At 39.0% G+C, this 14,148-nt stretch overlaps 1 protein-coding gene across 1 annotated transcript in view; it reads left to right on the forward strand.

The window, feature by feature from the left end:
• GNAI3 (G protein subunit alpha i3) overlaps window positions 1–14,148 on the forward strand; it is a 39,194-nt gene that overhangs the window by 19,862 nt on the left and 5,184 nt on the right. The window contains exons 2-7 of the mRNA XM_067727169.1: window positions 1,382–1,424; window positions 1,537–1,678; window positions 6,614–6,771; window positions 8,780–8,908; window positions 12,045–12,174; window positions 12,739–12,892. Of these exons, the coding sequence (XP_067583270.1) occupies window positions 1,382–1,424; window positions 1,537–1,678; window positions 6,614–6,771; window positions 8,780–8,908; window positions 12,045–12,174; window positions 12,739–12,892 (756 nt within the window). The remainder of the gene's footprint in view (window positions 1–1,381; window positions 1,425–1,536; window positions 1,679–6,613; window positions 6,772–8,779; window positions 8,909–12,044; window positions 12,175–12,738; window positions 12,893–14,148) is intronic.

The following is a 14,148-nucleotide window of genomic DNA, read 5'->3' on the forward strand; positions in this document are numbered from 1 at the left end:
AAAGAATTGAAGAACATGTATATAGACAACTCATAGGGGTTTTGCTATGAAGAGGAAGAGAGAAAATGGAGTGGTAGCTAGAGGAAGATTTGTGGAGTCAAGGAAAGGTAGGAAATGGGGTGTGTTTGTGTTGATTTTAAGATGGATAGTATAGCAAGTTTGTATAACGAAGAGAGTGACCCAGTGGGTAGAGAAAACTTGATGATATTTGAGTGACATGAGACAATTGTAGCAGCCAAGACCTTGAATAGGTAAAATGAGGTGGGTGAGTGCACAGCCTCCAATTGTGAACTCTCTCCAGCGTTAGTCTTAGACACTGGCAGAGATAGTTAGTTCATCCACTGATAAAGGTAGAGATTAATGGAGGTGCAGATAGATTGGTGGGTTTGGTTATGGGAAAATGAGATAATTTTTTCAGAGTGCTTTACTTTTTCCAGGAAGAGGGTGGCAGGATCATTAGCTGAGAGTCAGAGTGGGTAGGGGTTTGTAAGGTTTGAGAGAGAGGAGGTGGTGTCAGATAGGCATCTTGGAAGGTGGGAGAATGAGTTGACTAAGGAAGTGCAGGTGGAATGTCAAGGAGTTCAGGGGGCCCATCTGACATTTGTGGTTGTTAAAGTGATTCCAGCTGGCTGAGGAGGGAAATGTGGTCTTGAGTGTGTATACAGTGGAAAAGTGATAGGGACATTGCCTCCTCTGTTGTGAACTCTTTAGTCTCATGGCTGAGAGGATTGCTGCTTCTTAGGTCCATGGATGTCGACAGAGGAATTAATAAAAGTGAATAAGCCAAAAAAAATCATTTCATTTTTGCCTGTGTTCAGTGTCTATGTCATTCATGATGTTTCATGTAGAGCAGTGGTCCCCAACCTTTTTGGCACCAGAGACCCGTTTCATGGAAGACAGTTTTTCCACGGGAGGCAGAGGGGAGGCAGGGGGATGGTTCAGGTGGTAATGCGAGCAAGGGGGAGGGGCAGGTGAAGCTTCACTTGCTCGCCACTCACCTCCTGCTGTGCGGCCTGGTTTCTAACAGGCTGAGGACTGCTGTCAGTCCACCGCCCAGGGCTTGGGGACCCTGGATGTAGAGGATGAGTTCCTAGAGGTGTTTATGTTGCCGTATCTCCTTTAGAGTGCCTACGTTACACAGGTGATAATCAAGATGGCCCTGGAACACTTTCAGTGAATTATATTTGGTTGCTGTGTTATATAAAGAAAGTAAAATCTCTACTGGAGAAGCTTTATAGTTTTTCCTGATAGATAGAAAACCTCACCAAAGTTTTCCCTAGGACCTGTGGTTTCTGTTAATCTAGAATTATCACTTATGTTGATTTCATACTTTTGAGCTGGATTACAGATGAATTCAAAGTCTGGTTTTCTTCTGTTTCAGGTGCTGGAGAATCTGGTAAAAGCACCATTGTGAAACAGATGAAGTAAGTTGGAACGTGGTCTTTTGTAAAACATTTACTCATAATGCATAAAAGTCCATAGTGTCTTTTCATTTTAGGTCCATGGTAATGATTTGTGGTTTTCTTCTTTTTAAAGAATCATTCATGAGGATGGCTATTCAGAGGAAGAATGTAAGCAATATAAAGTAGTTGTCTACAGCAATACTATACAGTCCATCATTGCAATCATAAGAGCCATGGGACGGCTAAAGATTGACTTTGGGGAAGCTGCCAGAGCAGTAAGTGTATCTCATTTCCTCTTTACTTGCTCTTTTTCAGTAGATGCAGTTAAGCCCAATTTGCTTCATGTGTTAGGGAAATAAATTTAGGCAACAAGCTAAGTTGTAGTAAAGTACTGTCTGCTCATTTGAGACATGTTAGCAATCTACTTTAAGAGATATTAGATTACTACCACAAAGGTAAGTCTAGGAAATGGGATTCTGTGGATATACTGTAGGTTTTTGTGGTAACTGTTTTATTCACTTGCTTCTTTTACAGCACTGTTGACTTTTATAGTAGTAAATTGAAATAATCTAAGAGAGGTTGTCATGATATGGAGCTCTGCTTTCTGAGGTGTAGAGATTAAAGGCAAATATCAGTGTCGCAGAATAAACTTGGTAAGGACATGAACACTAAGTCTCAATTTTAGAGGCAAATTTCCAGTATTCAAGAATAACTATATCCCTATACTATGTTGTACTGTAGGCTATAGAATTGGATTATACCATGTCCTAGTATAATTTTTGCACCTGTCAGATATTCAAAAGTTGTATTGATTGATTATAATACTTAGTGGGCCCTGAAGGTCTAGTTTATAAATTAGGATGTTTGATGCAGTGGGGAGACAGCCAAAATGAAAGTGGGTGATTTTTTTTTTTTTTTTGCGGTACACGGGCCCCTCACTGTTGTGGCCTCTCCCGTTGCGGAGCACAGGCTCCGGACGCGCAGGCTCAGCGGCCATGGCTCACGGGCCCAGCTGCTCCGCGGCACGTGGGATCTTCCCGGACCGGGGCACGAACCCGTGTCCCCTGCATCGGCAGGCGGACTCTCAACCACTGCGCCACCAGGGAAGCCCAGTGGGTGATTTTTTATATCATCATCAGCTAAATTCCAGGAGAAGGCTGGGAATGTATAGAACGCTTTCCTAGAACTAAGAGAGTCATCAGCTGTGTTCAGTGTCATACTTAGGTGCTATGGGCAATAAAAGGAAGTGACTTGGAGAGACTGCCTGGAAAAGCAAAGCCTATATGTCTGTGAAGTAGCTTAGGAACTCTTCTAAGCAACTCTCAATTTCTCAGATGTAAATTAACATTCAGTAAATAAGTGAGGAAATTCTTGGAGGGAAAAATAATAGAAGGCTGGTTCTAATTGGATAGTATTAGATTAGGAAGACTAGAGGTGCCATAAAGGAAGGGCAGCTAGAGTATGGGTTCTAAAATGATTGGCGAGAAGAGGAGCAAAAGAAGAAATGAAGAGGAATGTGTGGGGCATGACTTCTATGTTTTTGTAAAAGGGTTCCATATCACAAAAAATCAGAGACTATTTTTCTAAGCCTCTGAGCAGGAAAAATGTGATAGCTAAGGCAAGAATAAACAAACTCTTGTTTTTGTCTTACTCCTTCTATCCCCTCTCGCAGCTGCCTTTCTTCTTGCTTTTGCCTCCCTCTTTCTACCAGCTCTTTCTTGTGTTCTTACTTTTTTCCTCCCTTTTCTCATTCCTTCCTATCACCCAACTCTTTCTCTGTTGTATTTGCTGTATCCAATAATTGGTTAGTAATACTGTATTTATTCTCTTCCTTCTCTTTGTTGGCTTTTTCTCCATCTCAGTTATTTACTTATTTTCTTAGTTTCTTCCTTTTTGACTTCTCACCCTCTGTCTGACTGCCTTTCTGCCTTTTGGCCATCCCTCCTCCTTTCCTTTCTTTCCACTATCAAATTAGTTGTTATTAATCGTTGGGTCCTATCATTCGTTTGTCACCAGATGTAGTTGTCATATTCTGCCTTAGTCTGTTCAGGCTGCTGTAATAAAGTACCGCAGATTTGGTAGCTTATAAACAACAGAAATTTATTCCTCACACTTTTGAAGGTTGGAAGCTGAGGTCTGGGTGCCAGCATGGTTTGGTTAGGGCCCTCTTCCAGGTTGCAGACTTCTCACTGTGTCCTCACTTGGCAGGAGGGGAAGGGATCTCTCTGGGGTCTCTTTTATAAGGGCACTAATCCCACTCATGAGAGCACCACCCTAATGACCTAATTATCTCCCAGAGGCCCTATTTCCTAAAACCATCACTTGGACATTAGGATTTCAACATAAGAATTTGGGGAGGACACAAACATTCACACCATAGTATCCTTCCTCCTTTCATTTCTCTTTTATCAAATCAGTATCATTAATCTCTGGGTCCTAACACTCCCATGTCACCAGATGCAGTTGACATTATTAATTCCTCTCAGGCCTCCTGAATCACCTAGCCTAGCCCTCCAGCATTCACTCATCCTAATCTACAACCCTGTTTTTGAAGTTTCTCTTTTCCTTTTTCATATGTAAGGATTTATATTTATAGCTCCTCTTTTATCCTCCTCTAGATTTTTACAGTTGTCTGGAGAGTGAATAGAAAAGCATAAAGCTGGGTGTGGGATAGGTTGCTTTTTCATATTTGCTTAAGGTGGAGGTATGAAGTTCACTGTAAAGAGGGGCCTCTTTATCGACCTATAAAAGAGGGTTTATTATGGGCAAGCAGGAGTAGGTCTGTAGAAGGGGTTAAGTGGTAAGGGAAAAATGTTTTGTCCTAAAACTTTACAAAGTCAGGACAGCAAAAATACGTAGCAGTAGCTCTCTCTCTGTTTAAAAATTTCTAAAATTAGAATCATGGTATTAAAAAGAACAAAGCAATACTTATTGAGGTTTTGAATACCTGCATGTGTATAGATCAAATTTCAGAACCAAGGGACTGTAAAGTCATTAAATGTTAAATAAAGTACTATTCCATATGTGTAGAAGGACATGCCCACTGTTGAGTACATTGCCAGTTTGTGTAATTTTTCAGCTTTTCTCATTTGTTCCTTTATCAAAAATTTTTATCTCTAAAAAGAGACGAGGGGAATATAGATATTAGATGAAGTTTCTTAGAGACGATTGGGTCTAAAGTATTCCTAGGAAGAATACTGGAAAGGATCTCAAAGGAAGAGAGTATTACTCAGCAAAATCTATTAAGGCTGAAGATCCTGGGTTCGGCAAAATTAATTGGAGTGTGCTATGGTTAGTTTTGGTTTCTTTTGCTTAGGTGGATGCACGAGTTTTGGGAATACACAAGTCTTAGGAATTTTTGTTTGCAATTTCACCTGTGGTCTGAAATGCTTTTTGCGTGCTAGTTTATTGTCCTAATGACTATTTATAATACAATTGATTGCTCCCCTTCCCCCTTTACTTCTTCTTTACCCAGTATATGTTTTTCTTTAGTAGTTGCATTTTTATGGTTATTTGGAAATCTCCTGAGGCAGATAAATATTAGATTTGAGGTGGGAAAATCATCCCATGAGACCTATGTTTATTTTTATAAACTATCTGACAAGTAGTGGTGGGTAGAATAAAGCAAAGCAATCACAATTCTCAGCCCTTTCTGTCCTCTTTACCTCTCACATATCTTAGTTTTAAAAAGTTTTAAAAACAAGGGCTTCCCTGGTGGCGCAGTGGTTGAGAGTCCACCTGCCAATGCATGGGACACGGGTTCGTGTCCCGGTCCAGGAAGATCCCACATGCCGCAGAGCGACTGGGCTCGTGAGCCATGGCCGCTGAGCCTGCGCGTCCGGAGCCTGTGCTCCGCAACGTGAGAGGCCACAGCAGTGAGAGGCCCGCGTACTGCAAAAAAAAAAAAAACTGTAACCACTTATAAAGCTATGTCTGTGACTCACGAAGTTTTGATCAGATCTCTGTGTTACTTTCTTCTTCTCCTTCTGCCTTTCTTTCTCTCTCATTTAGAGGATTATTATACCTTTGGGGAGCGTAGAGACTGAATTATTCCCTTAGGGGTTTATTTCCCCTACTAGATTTCCAGACTTCTTAAATGCTTCAGTCTCTTCTTCTTCCTGTTCCTCTGAGATTAAGAAGGAAAAAGAGAACAGTTTCCTTAAATTTGATTAATGTTTTACTCCCTTTGACGTGTTTAGACTTTACCTCTTATGTGCTAGTCTTTTCATTTCTATTTTTATTGTAGGCTTCCTTTTTTTTTTTTTTTTTTTTTGCTGTACGCAGGCCTCTCACTGTTGTGGCCTCTCCCATTGTGGAGCACAGGCTCCGGACGTGCAGACCCAGTGGCCATGGCTCACGGGCCCAGCTGCTCTGCGGCATGTGGGATCTTCCCGGACCGGGGCACGAACCTGCGTCCTCTGCATTGGCAGACGGACTCCCAACCACTGCGCCACCAGGGAAGCCCTGTAGGCTTCCTTTAACAGAATGGGGATGTGTTACATGTGCCTGTCTCACAGACAGATCAGTTTTTTTTCTGTCAAAAAAAAAAATCATGGGCTTCCCTGGTGGTGCAGTGGTTGAGAATCCACCTGCCAATACAGCAGACACGGGTTCGAGCCCTGGTCCGTGAATATTCCACAGGCCGTGGAGCAGCTGGGCCTGTGCACCACAGCTACTGAGCCTGCGCTCTAGAGCCCGCAAGCCACAACTACTGAAGCCCGTGCGCCTAGAGGCTGTGCTCCACAATAAGAGAAGCCACCACAGTGAGAAGCCTGCACATCGCAACGAAGAGTAGCCCCTGCTCGCCACAACTAGAGAAAAGCCCGTGCGCAGCAACGAAAACCCAATGCAGCCAAAAATAAATAAATAAATAAATTTATTTTTTTTAAAAATCATGAGTAACCAGGATGGGGATTTGTAGGACAGTCAGAAGAGATCTTTTCAGGGGATGGTGGTATGTGAAGAAGTGGTAGTGGGAGTGAAATCATTCCTCAACTCTGCTCTGCACTTCTAACTGTAGTGGAGAGAGAAGGGGGACAGACTTCATTGTAAATTCTCTCAGACTGCACTGCCAGGAAAGGCCTCTTTCATACCTCTTTTAAGTAATATAACATATAATGTATATCTGTGTGTGTGTGTTAAAGAGACTCTTGTCAATTCTGTAAGAAATGGAGAATCATCTGTCTCTCTCCTTTAACTGCTTTCTTCAGGATGATGCCCGGCAATTATTTGTTTTAGCTGGCAGTGCGGAAGAAGGAGTCATGACTCCAGAATTAGCAGGAGTGATTAAACGGTTATGGCGAGACGGTGGGGTGCAGGCTTGCTTCAGCAGATCCAGGGAATATCAGCTCAATGATTCTGCTTCATAGTAAGTAATTTTTCTCTGTGAAATGAAAACAGAAAATAACTTGGTGACCCTAGTGAAAGTTCAGTGCCCATTCTTAAGGAAATATTTAAGGAAGAGACACTTAGAATTCTGTAGGATCCCTTTATAAAGGTTGTTTCAGTTTAGGGTTATAGAGCCCTTGGTCATTTTATATGATTTGGAGAAAAGTATTTCCTCTTGGAGTGTAAATGGGAGACTTTGCATCATGAAAGTAGCTCCGTGGTCATTTATAGTAAACAAGTGAAAGAGGAGAGAAATCTATTGCATCTGAGTCCTGGATCTCTTCCAACTCAGTAGGTTCCCTCTGCATAAGGGCTTTGCATTGATTGCCAGCTAGCAAGGGAAATTAAAATTGTGATATCCCTTTTATGCACAACTCTCTGTGGCTGGGCTGCATTATGGATTTCTCTGGTACTAGTCACCACTTATAAATCTTTTGCCAGATCACGATAGTAGACTTTGTATAGAAAGAGAATGTTGAGTCTTGGAACGAAGTTGAAGCATCTGTTTGTTAAGGAAATTCTCTAGGGTTACATAGTTTTAGAGAATTTGTATTGATAATTAATACTTCTGTGAAGCTATTACATGTTGTCCTATATTGCTTCTTTTACAGTGTGTTTATTTATAAGACCTATATTCAGAATGTGTGGGGTTTTTTTCTTAACGTGCTTTTGGGGGGCTTGGTAAGTTCTTTTTACTTGTATCCATCTCCGTACTAAATGAAGGCAGTTCTAAGCGTTAAGGAATTTTCTCCAATATTATATTTTCCTGCTTTTCCTATTATTCTAGCTCAAATTATTATAAAAAGATTAAATGATATTTGAAAAACTTAGCTTTTTAAATGAAAACTTGACTTTAGAAACATTTCAGGATTCTTGCCCATCTCAATAATATTTTTCAGTTGCAGATGTTGGTAGTTTAAATAATTCTCCCAGTAGTCATCAAGCTAGATTGTAATTTCTTTTAACATACACTCAGTAAGCTCTGAATCCTCTAACTACACCTGAAGACACATGATTTATAGAGTTTTTTTCCATAATTGTTGATCTGAGGTTGACTGATTCCTTAACATTAATGATGGTACTTAGTTTTATAGAAGATCATTAAAAATTCAATTATTATGGTATCACCTATTAAAAAAAAATCTTTGGGAGCCCTGAAATTGTGAAGAATTTAATTTAGCTTTGAAGCAGTTTTTAAATTATTCCACTAAACAGATGAAGTTTCTTTGTAGGTATTAGTTTTTGGCTTAGATTTAAAAAAAAAACAAACCTGTAACTTTTCTGTTTCATGAATGAAAACAGGAAATACTCATTCTTATTGAGCTAAGTAGTTCTTGTTAATTTTAGTAATTCAAACAGCATTTTCTAATGTCCTAGCAAATGTTTAAACATACAGATGACCATTAAATGTCTGAGGGCTTTTGTTTTGGTTAGGTTTTTGTACTGTGCAGTGCACAGTTGATTTAGTATTAAATTTCAGGAACCTTTATTAAGAATAGCATTTCTATGTTTGTTTGTTTTTAATTGGCTTTCACAGTTTAATTTTGGTAGAATTAAAACCACCTTTTTTTTTGCGGTACGAGGGTCTCTCACTGCTGTGGCCTCTCCCGTTGTGGAGTATAGGCTCTGGACGCGCAGGCCCAGCAGCCATGGCTCACGGGCCCAGCCGCTCCGCGGCACGTGGGATCTTCCCGGACCAGGGCACAAACCCGTGTCCCCTGCATCGGCAGGTGGACTCTCAACCACTGTGCCACCAGGGAAGCCCAAAACCACTTTTGTGTAGTGTATATAAAACCTACTTTAATTGTCCTATGCTAGGTTCATTTTTTTCTCATTATCTTCTGTGATACTGAAGATCTCATTTGTTCTGCTACTTTAGTGACAGGTTCAGAACCTGCTTTTGGCAAGGAACTAGTTTAGTCTGTTGACTTGCTGTGCACATGGTTGGCTTCATTAAGTAAAAATAAATGTGTATTTTACTTACTTAGTTACCTAAATGATTTGGATAGAATATCCCAAACCAACTACATTCCAACTCAGCAAGATGTTTTGCGGACAAGAGTGAAGACCACAGGCATTGTGGAAACACATTTCACTTTCAAAGACCTGTACTTCAAGTAAGTCATTAGCCTTTTTCTAGATATGCCAAACACAAATATCTTTCCTTTAGTTAGTATCTCTTAATCAGGGTAAAATTTCTGTAGACAATATTCTTTGATTTAGAAACTTATAATTATATTCATTAGCCAGTATTTGTTTAAACTGAATGGGGGCCCAAACGTTTCTTCTTTCTCCAAATAGCATCAAGTATATTTTCCATTTGGAGGAACTTAAATTCAAAATTAAATTGTAACTTACATATCAATAAAAGTAATCATATGGTTACCAATTTATTTTATTTTATTTTCAGCTGCTTTTTTATTGGAATCGCCAAAACGTGTTGAATGTTTGTTGTTTAGAAGGGTAACAACAATACTAAAAGGATAGAAAACTAGTGTTTTGGTTTAGTTTATATGGCTTTGTTCTGGCATTTTGATATTAAAATAGAAATGCTTTTCTCACCAGTGTCAATCCTTTCTTACTGGATCGCACTTCTCTCTCAGTTTACTGGAATGAAGCTAATACTGTCATGGCCTTTGACCGGTTTGTGCACAGTATCATGCACAACTTAGTTCTTAATACAGTACAGAATGGAATATCGATCTAGGGATAGAGGTATTTTGTGGAGGTATGATATAATATAAACAATTATTGTTTTAGAGAGAGAAGATTCTAGTATTCTAATACAGAGGATTTTCTCATCAGCACTAGTAATTCTAGAATACGCTTCAGCTTGTCTCTGTGTTAATGGTCTTTTGTAAATAATAGAACTGTCTTTTTGGTTCTTGTTTTCTGCTTTTATGACCTTTGAGATTAGGAGTAAACTTTCCCCCTTCAGTATATGATGTCCTTTTTAGCTACTTCATTATGCTTGTATGTAAAATGTGATATTCAGCATTGTTGCATGCAAATGTAACTTCTAGTTCAGATTCTCTCAATTTTTTTTTCTCTGAAAAGAATTGCTTCTTAGGTTTCGCAAAACCCACACAGCATTTAGGTATTACTACATACTAGTTGAGGTCTTGAAATCTTAATACACCAAAACAGATTTGAAACCTGATGCAGGAAAATAGCAGTTCAGCTGAATATTTTTAGAATAGACGAGCTGCTTATCATAGTACTGATGAATTTATTTAACAAGAATAGCAGAGTCTCCATGGATTATCACCCATGAAACCGTAGGAGTGAGATGTCTCTTGGTGTGCTATAAGATTAGTAATCCATTCATAATTATATGTCATGACTTTTATTTATTTAGTGTGGGAAACTTTTTTGTTGATGTCATAGATTGATCTTTAGTTAGGTGATTCCTATTGGTCATTTTATGTCAGGATCAATAGCCAGATATAATTAAGGTGCTGCACCCACTTTATTGTTGGCATGTAGATATCTTGTTATGAAGTACTATCACTTCTTCCTTTTCCTCTTCTCTCTAGGCAAAACCACTATCCATTTATTCAAACATTTATTGAGCATCTCCTATATGCAAGGCATTGTGTAATTGCTTACTTGCCTCTCAGTTATGAGGTAATGTCTATAAAATGTTGATCTGTTAGTGAATGATACTGTAAATGTTAATATGTGTGAAAAGCCCACTTTGGGAACTTCACAGTGTTCTGCCAGTTTTATGGACTTTATAGAAAGAAATGGTGGAGCAAATTCAAATTATGGTGTACCAGTGTGTTTCTGCTCTTGAAAGGTCCATGGTGAAATATGTGATGTTAGCTTTCTTAAAACCTATAATATGACCTTGTATTAGAGCCAACTTGTGATTGCCTCATTCCAGGTGTCAGGACTAAAGGTTGAAAAGAACTGGGGAAGATCAAAAGACCAAAAGAAAAAGTTGGGTGATGAAGAGATGAGATGACTGTTCTCTTTCAAACATACATTGAGAAATTACTCAACTGTGTCTTATCTCTCTCAATCTCTAGGGGGAAAATTCTCTGGAAATAGATCCCTAGTCACTGTAGATCTGACACACTGAACCAGCTTGGCAGAGTTTAACCCTAAAACATTTTATCATTGTCATCAAACATATATCTTAAGAGTAGCTAACCATTTGTATGCATACCTCCTCAGACCCTAGTACCAGTTAAAAAACAAAGCCGTGCAGGTCCTCCTTTTACTATAGGTGGTAGATGAGGACACTGCTGACAGAAGTTCAGCAGTTGACTCAGGATATCAAATAAGCACCCCAAAAGGGAGTAGTGGTCTAAAACTGATCTGAAGTGGAACATAAAATGTGTGAACCATTGAGGCTTTGTTGTTTTTAATTAGGTTAAATAAGACTTGGAGTTGGCAAATATTGGTTAAATTTTGTGTTTAGGTATTGGGTTCTTAGAGTCCTACCATAAAGTATAATTTACTTTTTTCTGTAATTAATCTCTAAAATGTTTTCCTTAAAGAAAAATGTATCTCAATTATACCTCAATTTAAAAAAAAAGAAACAAACAAAAAGTAAGGAAAACAAAGTTTTGAGTCAGTAGAGTTATGGAAGTAGAATGCAAGTTGGGGATTTATTGTTCTTTTTTTTAGCTAGAGAGATAAACCCTTTTGAGAGGTAGAGTAGTGTTGTGGGTACCAGGTTGGGTGCTGGAGTTAGAGTTCCAGTCCCCATTTGTTAGTAGTGTTCCCTTGGACAAATTTTTTAACATATCTGTGCCTCAACTTCTTCATCTGTAAAATGGGGATAATAATAGTACTGACAGGAGTGTTATGAGGGTTAAATTAGTTAATGTACTTTAAGATGTTTAGTGTCTGGTAAATGTTAGTTATTATTGTTACTATCTTAAGTTGTATTGTTCAGCTCTTCATTTTTCCTGTCTTTTTTCCCTCCTTCCTTTAATCCATTTCAGTGCTTACCCTGCTGACTTTTGGCACATCTGACACAAGCTTTGATAGTGAAGAGGCTCAACTGTTTATCTAAAATGAGAATTTTAATTGTTCCTAAATTTTATTTTCTCATATTGTTCTCTTTTACATTTAACCACAGATAATTATTTTGACTACATTTTATCTGCTCCTTGTTTGTCTTTTCTATTATAAATGGGGTTTTGAATATGCAATAGTGGGAAGTTCCCTAACCAGTTCAGTTTAGGGAGATGTGTGTGTGCATGACCTTGCTGAAATTGTGCTTTCTTTCCCCTTACTCAGGATGTTTGATGTAGGTGGCCAAAGATCAGAACGAAAAAAGTGGATTCACTGTTTTGAGGGAGTGACAGCAATTATCTTCTGCGTGGCCCTCAGTGATTATGACCTCGTTCTGGCTGAGGATGAGGAGATGGTATGTTGGAGCTTCTGGTAAATAAAAGGCCTGTCTAATGCAGGCAGGAAACGGAAAATAGCTCTTAGGAAGACTTTGTTCATCCATTTACTCATTGAACCAAAACTTAAAATCCTTAATTTTTCTCCTTGTCAGTGTGATTAGATTTTTCAAAATATTGATCCATGCCCTCTTAAACTTACGAGATAGGACAGCACATTGAGTATGTGGGCAGGATTAAGTCCTCTTGTTAGCCAGTCCTTATTCCCACCTCTCAACCTCTAAGAATTATAAAAATGAGGACTGACTCAGCTTTTGTGTTATCAGTGTCTGACTTCTTTTCATGATTGCCCATCAGCACTTTTAAAACTTCTTGGTCTGGGGCTTCCCTAGCGGTCCAGTGGTTAGGACTCTGTGCTTCCACTGCAGGGGGCATAGGTTCAATCCCTGGTCGGGGAACCAAGATCCTGTATGCCTTGTAGCACGCCCCCCCCCAAAAAAAACCTTTTTGGTCTGTTGTTCATTAACAGTTAATCTACTTTTACTTTTTTGCTACTGACCTATTATCCTTTGTTTCTTTTTTAGAACCGAATGCATGAAAGCATGAAACTGTTTGACAGCATTTGTAACAACAAATGGTTTACAGACACTTCGATCATTCTGTTCCTCAACAAGAAAGATCTTTTTGAGGAAAAAATAAAGAGGAGTCCATTAACTATCTGTTATCCAGAATACACAGGTAAGGGATCATGAAAGATTTTGTCGGAGGTATACATCTTGAGTCAAAACTTTAGTGACCTTCCTACAGCTGTCTTTTGTTTTGAACATTGTGTGCATCTCCTTATGGAGAGTGTTCACTGGTAGTGGTATCAACATTAAGCATGTGATTAAGACCCCTTAAGTCTAAAGTGTTATTCTAGACATAATTGAGTTTACTGTGTTTATTTTATATTTCTGTCCTCCTCATTTTTTTTTTACATCTTTATTAGAGTATAATTGCTTTACAATGGTGTGTTACTTTCTGCTTTATAACAAAGTGAATCAGTTATACATATACATATGTTCCCATATCTCTTCCCTCTTGCGTCTCCCTCCCTCCCACCCTCCCTATCCCACCCCTCTAGGTGGTCACAAACCACCGAGCTGATCTCCCTGTGCTATGCGGCTGCTTTCCACTAGCTATCTATTTTACGTTTGGTAGTGTGTATATGTCCATGCCTCTTTCTCGCTTTGTCACAGCTTACCCTTCCCCCTCCCCATATCCTCAAGTCCATTCTCTAGTAGGTCTGTGTCTTTATTCCTGTCTTACCCCTAGGTTCTTCATGACATTTTTTTTTTCTTAAATTCCACATATATGTGTTAGCATATGGTATTTGTCTTTCTCTTTCTGACTTACTTCACTCTGTATGACAGATCTAAGTCTATCCACCTCATTACAAATAGCTCAATTTTGTTTCTTTATATGGCTGAGTAATATTCCATTGTATATATGTGCCACATCTTCTTTATCCATTCATCCGATGATGGACACTTAGGTTGTTTCCATGTCCGGGCTATTGTAAATAGAGCTGCAATGAACATTTTGGTACATGACTCTTTTTGAATTATGGTTTTCTCAGGGTATATGCCCAGTAGTGGGATTGCTGGGTCATATGGTAGTTCTATTTGTAGTTTTTTAAGGAACCTCCATACTGTTCTCCATAGTGGCTGTACCAATTCACATTCCCACCAGCAGTGCAAGAGTGTTCCCTTTTCTCCACACCCTCTCCAGCATTTATTGTTTCTAGATTTTTTGATGATGGCCATTCTGACTGGTGTGAGATGATATCTCATTGTAGTTTTGATTTGCATTTCTCTAATGATTAATGATGTTGAGCATTCTTTCATGTGTTTGTTGGCCATCTGTATATCTTCTTTGGAGAAATGTCTGTTTAGGTCTTCTGCCCATTTTTGGACTGGGTTGTTTGTTTTTTTGTTATTGAGCTGCATGAACTG

This window comes from Pseudorca crassidens, chromosome 2 (genome assembly GCF_039906515.1).
Source record: "Pseudorca crassidens isolate mPseCra1 chromosome 2, mPseCra1.hap1, whole genome shotgun sequence".
NCBI classification, from domain to species: domain Eukaryota; kingdom Metazoa; phylum Chordata; class Mammalia; order Artiodactyla; family Delphinidae; genus Pseudorca; species Pseudorca crassidens.